The sequence below is a fragment of the Mesoplodon mirus genome (assembly GCF_964341445.2).
Source record: "Mesoplodon mirus genome assembly, chromosome: 5".
Lineage (NCBI taxonomy): Eukaryota > Metazoa > Chordata > Mammalia > Artiodactyla > Ziphiidae > Mesoplodon > Mesoplodon mirus.
This window is the reverse complement of record NC_138980.1, coordinates 39,265,426-39,276,799: the sequence shown is the minus strand read 5'-3', so window position 1 is coordinate 39,276,799 and position 11,374 is coordinate 39,265,426. Positions and strand designations below refer to the sequence as shown.

Below are 11,374 nucleotides of genomic sequence, written 5' to 3'. Positions count from 1 at the left end.
TAAAAGGGATCCCTTGTAGAGAATAGTAGAGATGATAAATGGAGAGAGACAGAATTCTGATGATATAACAGAACCCCTGGATCCAGCCATGCCTGAATTCCATTACCTCTGGATTTTTCTTTCAGTTATGTGAGCTAATAGATATTCTTTTTTTGTTAAGACAGTTCAAGTTGCCTTTCTGCTACTTGCTATCAAAGGAGTCCTGAATAATATATGGAGGGGTCAGCAAGAGCAAATGTATGGGTAGACATGAATGACCTAGATTCATTAACTCATTAAATTCTTCTTGATCATCTTCTCCATGTCAGGCCCTGTGCAGAGTATGGGAAAACAAAGGCCCGGACTGTTTCTTCCTCTGGCTGGACACATAGAGGGGTCACAGGTGAGTAAAGCCAATGGCTGCCCAAGCATCAATTAAGAAAACCCAATGGCCAGCTGGCGAGAGTTGGCAGGGATCCACTGCCCTTCACCCCTGCCTCTGCACATTGTGGAGAGCAGACTGCCCAGTACCAGACCCCAAGCCACCTGGTCCGTCAGTTTTGTTGTACAAGGTCCTTGAGAAGCTGATCTCTCTTCAATGATGGTGCACAAGGCAGACATCATGCTCATCGTAGCACTGACCATGGTGCTGATCTTGAAGCTGACAACTGTACGACCAGGACACTGAGTATGACCCTGACCACAGTACAACATGATAATAATTCTGACCATAGCATGGCCAGGTCACTGTCCAAAGCTAGGTCAGAACACTGACCACAGCATGACCAGGATAGTGATTGTGACTCTGAGCCACAACACAGCCAGGAAGCTGACCACCACACTGACCACAGCACAGTCAAGAATGACCACTGGAGACCACAGTACTGACCACAATGCTGACCACAGTAGAGCCAGGATGCTGAGGGCAGTGCAGATCACAGTTTAATAGAACATTGACTACAGCATGATCAGGCCACTGGCAGCGCCACTGACCACAGCTGTGGTTATGTCTACAGCACTGAAAGTATTGGCCAGGGTCTAGTCAGAAAAACAAAGCTCACACCAGATAGTTCAATAGCAAGAATTTAATATGGGGATTTAGTTACAGAGGAGTTAGTTAAGCTTTAAGAGCAAATAGGGGACGGTGAATCTACTCTAGAATAGCAAGCCACCACCTTCCAAGGGCTGAAGCAGCAAAGGGAGGAGGTGTTTACCAGAGTTACGGCCACCTGGCAGGAGCTGAATGAACCATGGTGGGGACCCTCAAAGGGGCTGAGACCACAGAGGAGGCTGAGACAACAGCCACTGCCAGAGACACCCAAACTGGAGAGAGAGGGAGAAATATCCTGGCTTCTTTTTTCTCCGGTCCTCCAATCTCTCTCCAGACTTCCCATTGCCTGAGCCCAGCCTGGGAAATGTAGTTTGTAGGGATCAAGGGAACCTGGGAAATGTAGTTTTCAGGGGCCATCTCTCCTGAAACAGAGCAGGGAAACAGAGTGAGGAATGGACCTAAGGGCCTATTGACCCATGTCAACCACACAACACAGGCCATAGCTTGACCATACAATGACCTCCTCCATGACCAATCCCAAGGAAGACATTGTCCGTGGTTCTGAAACACAGCACTAACAAGGGCAAGGAAAGGGACAGGGACAAGCAGGGCCCTCCTCCACCCGAGTTGACCACAGCCCACTCTTCGTCAAGAGCTTGTGTGTTCCAACAACCAATACCCCTCTCCTATCCCATGCTTAATGCAGGCTTGGCCTGAGGAGTCAGCAAAAGATCATCTCCCATCTGGGAAAAAGAGGGAGAGGGATGATGAGATGCCTTTCCTGGCTCAGATTCTGTTTTGTGTCCCACATCCCATGGCCAGTGTCCTCAACCCCATGCTTCACTGTAGTAATGCCCTCTGGGGATTGGGTGCTGGGCTAGGTGCTCTATTCACTCATAAGTCACAGAAGCCCCCAACACCTCAAGAGGAAACAGGTCTCCTAAGAGAAGGAAAGCTCTTTGCCTGGGGTCATATGGCCAAGAAGTGACAGAACCAGGGTCGAACCCAGGTCTTATTGGATAACAAGCTCTTTCTCCTTGCTTTGAGAAAACCATCCACAACCTGTTATCTGCAGGGCACACAGTAGGGTAAGAAAAATGCCAGGCTTCCCCACTCCCGATATTTTATGGCTGATTTCTTTATAACCTGACTTGCTTGCTCCCTCACCCAAAAAACCATAGAGGAACTTTGGTGAGGGAAGATGTTTGGGGAGACCGATGAGGGGGGACAGGCAGAGAAAGTCCGGAGGCTGGACGAGGACGCCCTTCATATGCAAGCAGCTTCGTGTGGAGGTGGCCTTAATATTTTGATTCTCTCAGGATCTCGTCTCTTGTCTTGGGCCACTGCAATGGGAGACAGAGACTGTCCCAGGTGTGATGGGGGGAAGGAAGATGCCCACCAGCTGGCCATCCCCTTTGGCCTCGTCTAGAGATCTCCCGCCCCCTGTATCTGTCTCTCACTTTCTGTCTCCATCTCCGCCCCCGTCCCTGCAGTGATCCGTCTCGAAGCCCAATTTCACAGACTGCCTCAATTTCTCTGTTGACTCCTGAGCTTTTTAAAGAGGAGGCCTCTCAGTTTCTCTTCTTTGCTACCAGGCCTTCCTCCTACGCCCCCTGCCCCTTGATCCCTCTCCCAAGCCCATTTATAACGTGGGAAATGTCCAGGGAGGGTGAAATTGACTACCACGTGAAGGAACCCCCTCACCGTCCCCATCTCCATGAGCCACCCCCAGATTGGCCTTGGGGTTCTGGGTCGCAACCCCAGCTACCCTCTCGGGTGCCGGCTTCCACCACCCCACCCTCACCCCCGCTTCGCCGACCCCAGACCCCGCTCCGTCGGCGCCCTAAGACGAGCTGGGGGCGGGGCGGGGGGCGGAGCCCGCAACAAAGACTCGGAGCGAGCGAGGGGCGGGGGTGGGGCGGAATCCCAGCCGCCCGCGAGGCCGGGGAGGCGGCGGCATAGGGTCGCCCGGCCCGGCGGGCGGGGTAGCGCATGGTGGCTGTCCCCGTGCCGAGGCGTCGCTAGGGCGGGCGGGGGACGGGACGCCGGGCCGGGGGCACGTCATGTGGCCGCTCACGGTCCCGCCGCCGCCGCCGCCGCCGCTGCCGCTGCTGCTGCTGCTGCTTCTGTGTTCAGGCCTCGCCGGACAGGTAGGGGCCCGGCAGGCAGGTGCGGGCGCAGAGGGCTCCAGAAGGGGCGGGGGCTCAGAGGGCCCCGCAGAAACGGGACTGGAGGCTCCATGAGCCCCCCGCGGCTGCGAGGGAGGGGGAGTCTCAGCGAGGGAGGGGCTGGGACGTCCACCCTGGCTTTGGGAATGGGAAGGGGAGCTTCAGATCCAGCCTCAGAGCTGGGATGGTTTGGGAGGCAACCTGATCCCAGCTGTGGGGTTCTCAATCTCTCGGTGACCGGAGCCCACACCCGCCATCTCGCTCGAGCTAAGTGGGGTCGTGGGGGGACTTCAGGGGGCTTTGTGTGTCGCTTATCCTTCACTTCCCCCATCATGGCAAGAGGTGCCCAGCTTTTATAGCCCCCCACTCCTCGCCCGCACCCCCAAGGTGGGCAAGGGGGCGGGGCTCACGTGTGAGTGACTGACGGGGACGTGTGTGAAGTGCTGGAGGGTGCTGGGTAAACGTGTGTGCCTTTGTGTCACAGCTGGGTGTGACTGAGAGTTTGCGTGTGTGGCTGTGCAGGTGTGCCCAACCGTGCATGACTTGGGGCCTGATTGGGGGAGGCTGTTTGTACCCGAGGCAGTCTGTATGTGACAGTGGGAGGCTGTGACTTGGAGGGCCGATGTGACAGTGGAAGGCTTGTGAGCCTGAGACTGGGACTTGTGTATCTGTGTGTGACTGGCTGTGTGACAGCAAGTGAGGACTGTATTAACCCCAGCGGTATGTGGGCAGCTGTGGCTGTGTATAAAGGAGGGTGTGTGTCAGTGTCCCCATGACCCTGGCCCATGTGCCCGGGTGTTGTACAAAATGTGGGTGACCAGGTGTGTGGCTGTGTGGAAGCTTTGGGTAACCACGTGTCATTCTGTGCCTAAGTCGCTCTAAAAGGGGGTGTGCGGGGCAAGGGCTGTGTGTGCAAATGTGTACATCCGTGTGTGTGTGTTGGTGCCTTGCACATTACATGCTTTCACAGGAGCACGTCTCCCTCTCCTTGGTACCTCATCTCTTGGGCAAGAGATGGGGGCTTTTCAAAATGTGGGGGGTGGTCCCAGCTTTCTAATGCTATTGGGAAGCCTCTTTCCTCCTCCATCTTTGGGGGTGGGAGCCCCCTAAGTTCTCAGGTCTTCAGGAGCTCAGAGGGAAGCTGGAATCCAAAATAATAAAATATTTATAATAACAGCTAACACTTATTAAGTCCTTATTATGTGCTGGGCACTGTTTCAAGCACACCGAATGAACTAAGACATTTAATCCTCTGAGCAGCTTAACTAGTGGGTGCTATTGTTACCTTCATTTTACAGATGGTGGGGGCTGAGGCACAGAAAAGTTAGGTCACTTGCTCAAGCTCAGACAGCTTGGGAGTGGCAGAGCTAGGATTGAACCAAGGCAGTCCGGCCCCTGAGCCCATGCATTTACCCTCTTGTTAAATAATCCACTCCATGGCTGTGAACAGTGCCTGTGTAAATACTAGGAGGGTTTCTAGGTAGAAGCTCAGGGGAAAAACAGTCCTGGCACCTTCTCTTTCCTGGCCAAGAGAAGAATCAGAACCTTGTACCCACCCTGAGGGGGGCTGTTGGGAGAGGGATGGAGATCAGACTCTAGATAGAAAGATTTCCAGGCTACAAGGAGACCTCGTGAGGTCCCCTCCCTCACTCCTCTGTTTCCCTATCTCAGGACCCACATACTGGCTGGGATGGGAAGTGTGCTCAGAGCCAAGCATCAGGCCACACACACTGGGTGCTCAACTGATATGTGAGCCCCAAAGAAGTAAAGAGAGTCAGCTGAGCGAGAGACGAGAGACCGAAAGAGGTATACACTTGAGAGAATGGTGCATAAAAATGCACCAGGAGTGAAGTTGAATTGGGTTTCCAAGAAGGACCCTTGGAGCTACCATCTGGGGATTTTCCTCCACCCCTGCTGGCCCCTAGGAAACTCTAGATTTCATGTTCTTTCGCCAAGATTGCCTAAGGGTGTGGGAGAGTGCAGTGAGAGGTGATGTTGGGTGACCCCAGAGGAGGGTGGGAGATGCTTGGGGGCAGGGCTAACATGAAGATGCATGAGAGCTATACCAGGCTCTTTAGGGGGTGGGACCGAACTGGGTTCAGTGGAGGTGGGGCTAAATGGCCAGGGGGCGGAGCTAAGCTGGGGTAATCAGTTGGGGTGAGGCGGGTAGGGTCCTGCTACCAACTGCAGTGCCTCCAGGCGGCCATGGGCACTACAGTGTTGTGTGCCCCAGCTTGCCCACCCAGCCTGACGCCCCAGGGAAGGAAGAGGTCTGGAGAATGGATGCTCTGTCCTATCTCTATCCCCTCCATCGCTTCCCAGAACCCCCTCCTCGGTCCTTGATGGGCCCTGGTCTCCACCAGGGGTTCTTTCTAGAAATCATTCATTTGTCCGTTCAATCAACAGATATGACGGAGCATTGGAGATATAGCCATGAACCAAGTCATCAAATCCCTGCCCTCCTGGAGCTGACCTTGTTGCAGGAGAGACAGACAAGAATCGAATAAATATATAATACAATGTCAACAGCTAAATCAATATATAATACAATGCAAGTGGCATGAAGAATAATAAACAGGGTAAAGGGGATTAAAGTGTGATGGTGGTGCAGTGGGGGGCTATTTTAGCAGGTGTGGTAGAGGCGGTGTCTCTAAGAAGGTGGTATTTGAGGTGACACTTGAAGGAAGTGAGAGAAGGATGCCTTCTGTATCCAGGAGAAGAGCCTTCAAAGCAGGAAGAGCAAGTGCAAAGGCCCTGAAAGTGGGAACAAGCATGGTATGTTTGGGGAGCAGCAGAGAGGCTGGTGTGTCTGGATAGGTGTGAGTGAAGGGGAAGTTGGGGGGAGATGAGGCCAGGGAAGCCAGGAGGGACCGACCAAGTGGGAAGTTGTGGGCCGTGGACAGCAGTTTGGATTTGACCCTGAGAACAGGGGAGTAGGACCTGTCAGAGGAGTTGTCCATCCCTCCAGGGTCTGGAGCTACCAGAGAGCTTGACGGGTCCAAGGCCCACCATCTTATCCATGGGAAAGATGCTCTCTTCCTGACCACTGGGAAATCCTCCTTAAGATCTAGCTACAGGGCTTCCCTGGTGGCACAGTGGTTAAGAATCCGCCTGCCAATGCAGGGGACACCGGTTCGAGCCCTGGTCCAGGAAGATCCCACATGCCACGGAGCAACTAAGCCTGTGTGCCACAACTACTGAGCCTGCACTCTGCAGCCCGTGAGCCACAACTACTGAGCTTGTGCACCACAACTACTGAAGCCTACGTGCCTAGCGCCCATGCTTCGCAACAAGAGAAGCCACCGCAATAAGAAACCCGTGCACTGCAACGAAGAGTAGGCCCCGCTCGCCACAACTAGAGAAAGCCCATGCTTAGCAGTGAAGACCCAACACAGCCAAAAATAAAGAAATAAAATAAATAAATTTACAAAAAAAAAAAAAAAGATCTAGCTACATCTTTGGTACTATCTGGGTTTGGGGCCACCTCTTTCCTGGGGTCCCCACAGGATGGGACAAGAGGAGTAGCTCAGTGTACAATGCGTGCCTCAGGGCCTTTGCACTTGACATTTCCTCTGCCTGGGACACTGATCCCCCAGGTAGCTACTCAACTTCCTCCCTGTCTTTCTGCTTAAATGTCACCTCCTCTGAGAGGCCATCAAAAATAACCTCCCATTGCCACTTTCTGAGCTCTTACTCTGTGTTATTTTTCTTCATAGGCTTTGTCACTACATTCCCAGGATTTGTTTCTTCACCTATTGTCTGTCTTCCCTTAGAGGGGCAGCTCATCAGGGTCCAGTGGTCTCTGTTGTATCATCAGTGCCTACAGCAGAGCCTGGCACATAGTAGGTTCTCAACAAATATCTGTTGAATGAATGGATGAATCCCCCTCCTCCTCCCACAGAGTCCCTTTCTTTCTCAAACAGTGGAACTCTTGTGCCAAGGGAGGGTCGGGGGAACAACCCTCCCCTTGGGCTATCCCATACCCATTTCAACTCAACCACAGCTCCTGGATCAGAGGCATCAGGGAAACCCATCTTCTCCATCTGTGCCTAAAATTCCACCATTGCAGGGCACCACTATTTGGGGTTAAGATGCTGTTTCCCCCAGGGTGCCTTTAGAAAATGTAAATGTCCCAGGTAGATGGAAGTAAAAGGAAATCTTGAGGACTCCCAGATAATAAGTGAACTGGACATTTTCTTCCTAAGGAATGGTGGTGTTGATGCTGAGCCGAAGATGAAGGAGCTGGGGCGACACCTAGTGGTAGAATGAGGTTTGTTCAGAGACTGTGTGTGTCCCTGTGACTCTGGGGAAGACGTGTGGGCAGATGCCCCTGGGTATGTGTGTCAGCCAGGGTCCTGATCAGGGTGTGAAGCAAACGAGGCACTTGCCTTGGGTGCAAGATTGAGGGGAGTGCCAAAAGCCTCAGAGACCAAGATAAATACTATTTTAATGCAATTTTTTTTTTTTTTTTTTTGCGGTACGCGGGCCTCTCACTGTTGTGGCCTCTCCCGTTGCGGTGCACAGGCTCCGGACGCGCAGGCTCAGCGGCCATGGCTCACGGGCCCAGCCGCTCCGCGGCATGTGGGATCTTCCCGGACCGGGGCACGAACCCGTGTCCCCTGCATCGGCAGGCGGACTCTCAACCACTGCGCCACCAGGGAAGCCCTAATGCAATATTTTAAGAAAATCAAAATTAATGCAAAAAATCCATGATGAACAAAATATCAAAATTTAAATAAAGGCAGGATCCACCTCTGCTCTTGCATGGCTCACCTCACTGTAACTCTGGCCCTATAGGAGTGTGTCTGTAGTGTCCATGGGTGTGTGTGTGTATGTTTAGGGACAGTGTACTTGGCATTGGCCAAACTGGACGCAGGGACATGTGTGTGCCATAATCATGTTTGTGGGTGTGTGGGCACACTGACTCTGTGTCCATACAGGTTGACCATGTGGGCGTGTGTGGATTTCTCATAATCCCAGCAGTTGGTGTTGGCAATGACTCTGTGTCCCCAGATTCAGTGTCAGTGCCTGGGAGGCAGTAACTTGCTATTTTCATTTATTCATGCATTCATGTATTCATTTAGAAAGCATCCATTGTGAGCCTTTTGTGCCTTGAGCCTTATTGTGAGCCTTCTGTGTTTTGAGCCTTATACTGGACACCAAGGCTGGGTGACTGCTTGAGCTCTCAAGGACTGGGATGGAAGATTTAACTTCTGTAAAGTTGAGCCTGGCTGTGCTGGGGAGAAGGGAGTTGTGGCAAGGGCAGGAGATTTTGTTCCCATTTTTCAGGAACTCTTGTCCAAGAACATGGACATATCTTCACTCCCAGAGTGGAAGCCTGGTCTGTCTCACAACCTCATCCATCCAGAGCTCAGCCACAAATCAAGGAGAAACCAGAGGAAAAGAGAGGGGTCAGAATAGGTTCCATGAAGTCTGTGTGCAGAAGCCGACTTGTGTTGCTTCTAGGAAACCCAAGAGGGTCTCAGTGCCTGTTAGCATCTAAGCCCTGCTTAACAGATGAGAAGACAGGGAGTCGCAGCATGAGAAGAAAGAAACCAAGAGGCAAAGTCGGTTGAAGCCATTGAGTGAAATGGCAGATAGCTTTTTACCTTTTAGGTGCTGAGAGGATCCTGGTTGTTCCCAAGAAAAATACATGGGGAGGGCTTCCAGGGTGGCACAGTGGTTGAGAGTCTGCCTGCCGATGCAGGGGACACGGGTTCATGCCCCGGTCCGGGAGGATCCCACATGCCGCGGAGCGGCTGGGCCCGTGAGCCATGGCCGCTGAGCCTGCGTGTCCGGAGCCTGTGCTCCGCAACGGGAGAGGCCACGGCAGTGAGAGGCCCGCGTACCGCAAAAAAAAAAAACCCCAAAAAAAACAACATGGGGAGCATATGATGAGCCAGATTCTTTCTAGTCTTAATTTCTCTAGTAATTCCTATGTGAATGACACCGAGCGAGGTACTGGGGAAGTGGAGGGGTGTGACACAGCCCACTGTGGAATCGTTCTCAGGGCTAAGTAAGGGTGTGTGTGTGTGCGTGTGTTTAAATAAAAGCGTTTTTTAAATTGTGGCAAAATACACAGAATATAAAATTTACCATCTTAACCATTTTTAAGTGTACAATTCAGTAGCATTAAGTACATTTGCATTGCGGTGCAAGCATCACCACCATCCATCTCCAGAACTCTTTTCATCTTGCGAAACTGAAATTCTACCCACTAAACAACAACTCCCCATCCTCTACCCCCAGCCCCTGGCAATCTTCATCCTACTTTCTGCCTCTATGAATTTGACTCCTCTAGGGACCTCACATGGGTGGAATCATGCAGTGTTTGTCTTTTTGGCTTATTTCACTGAGCATGATGTCCTCTAGATTCATCCATGTTGTTGCAGGTGTCAGAATTTCCTTCCTTTTTAAGGCTGAATAAAAGGAAGTTTCATTGTATGGTTGGAGCACGTTTTGTTTATCCTTCAATAGACATTTAGGTTGCCTCCACCTTTGGCTGTTGTGAATAGTGCTGCTATGAGCATGAATGTGCTGATATCTCTTGAAGACCTTGCTTCTAACTCTTGGGTGTATACCCAGAGGTGGGTCTTCTGGATTGTATGATAATCATGTGTTTAACTTTCTGAGGAATATGCATACCATTTTCCACAGTGGCTGGACCGTTTTCCACTCCCACCAACAGTGCACAAGGGTTCCATTTTCTCCACATCCTCACTAACACTTGTCAGTATTTGACTTTTTGATCCTAGCTCATCCTAAAGGGTGTAAGGTGGTTCTTCATCGTGGCTTTGCTTTGCATTTTATTAAGACTTAGTGATGCTGAGCATCTTTTCATGTGCTTATTGGCCATTTGTATATCTTCTTTGGAGAAATGTCTAGTCAAGTCCTTTGTTCTTTTTCAAAACTGGGATGTTTGCTTTTTTGTTGTTTAAATAGAAGGTTTTAAAGCCAGGAATGAGACATGGTTGGATTTGTGTGAGGGACAGATCCTTTGACTGAAACTAGAGTAGGGACAGTAAAGGTGTGAAGACAGAATTATTTCAGGAGCTAACAAGACCTGAGGCAAATTGGTGACAGCCAGAGGCATAGAAGCACTAATATTTGGGGGAGGACAGGGGGACTGTACCTCGCACTGTCTGGTGTCCAAGGTCCTCAGCCAGCGTTACTGTCTCCTTTGGAATCTCCTCTTGGAATTCTGAGGCAGGCAGGAAAGCAGAGATGGGAAGAGAGAGAATTCCAGGGAGAATTCAACACCATTTCCAAACATTTTCTGTAATCAAGCAAAAAACTAAAAGCAGGCATAGGCTAGAAGATTAACACCATTTGTGTTCCAAGGGATGCAAAGCTGTGTACGTGCAGATGTAAATTCATGCCTTTCCTCTGTGTGAATGAAATACCATGGAGACAAAGATGGCAGAGTTGGTTGACAGAGATCACTTGGCTTCTTACAAAGGACAGTGAGTTTTGCTTGGTTTATGTTTTCTAGCTTTTCTACTGGAACTTCTAGCATTTTTACCTGCTGCACATCAAACAGAAATGACCCTTATGTTTTATACTTGATACCTTAATTCATATTTTTGAGTAAACTTCCTTCTTGACATGAAACATATCTACAAAGAAGTAGGCAAATCATAAAGGTGCAGCTTGATAAATTGTCTTAAAGTGACATAATGTTACCAGTACTAGGTCAAGAAACAGAACTTTGCAAGAATCCAGAAACCCCCTCATCCTCCTTCTACTTGCCACCCGCCCCCTCAAGAGCAACAGCTAAGCTGATGTCTCTCACTATGCACTGGTTTGACCTGCTTTTTAACTTAATGAAGTCATTAAGCATGTAGTTTTTGGTGCCCAGCTTCTTTTGCTCTACATAATGTTTGTAAGATTCCTCCGTATTATTGTTTTGTGATTGATTCCTTGTTTTTGTTGCTTTATGGTGTTCCATTGTGTGGATATATCGCATGTGGTATATCCATTCTACTGTTTCTTGACATTTGGGTTGATGAAGTTTGTGGCTGAGACAAACTGTGCTGAAATAAACACTCTGACACATGTCTTTAGTGAATGCTTGTTCACACTTCTGTTTGGTATATATGTACAGTAGATTCTCTATTTGCAGTAATTATGTTCTATAAAGCATTAGTGAATACTGAATTAGTGAATACTGAATCAT

General features: G+C 50.3%; 1 protein-coding gene across 1 annotated transcript in view; it reads left to right on the top strand.

Moving 5' to 3' along the window:
- The first annotated feature begins 3,092 nt into the window (after positions 1-3,092).
- The window catches only part of OLFM2 (olfactomedin 2), a 63,728-nt gene continuing 55,446 nt past the window's right edge, over positions 3,093-11,374 (top strand). The window contains exon 1 of the mRNA XM_082621989.1: positions 3,093-3,180. Within this exon, the coding sequence (XP_082478115.1) occupies positions 3,094-3,180 (87 nt within the window). The 5' untranslated portion in view covers position 3,093. The remainder of the gene's footprint in view (positions 3,181-11,374) is intronic.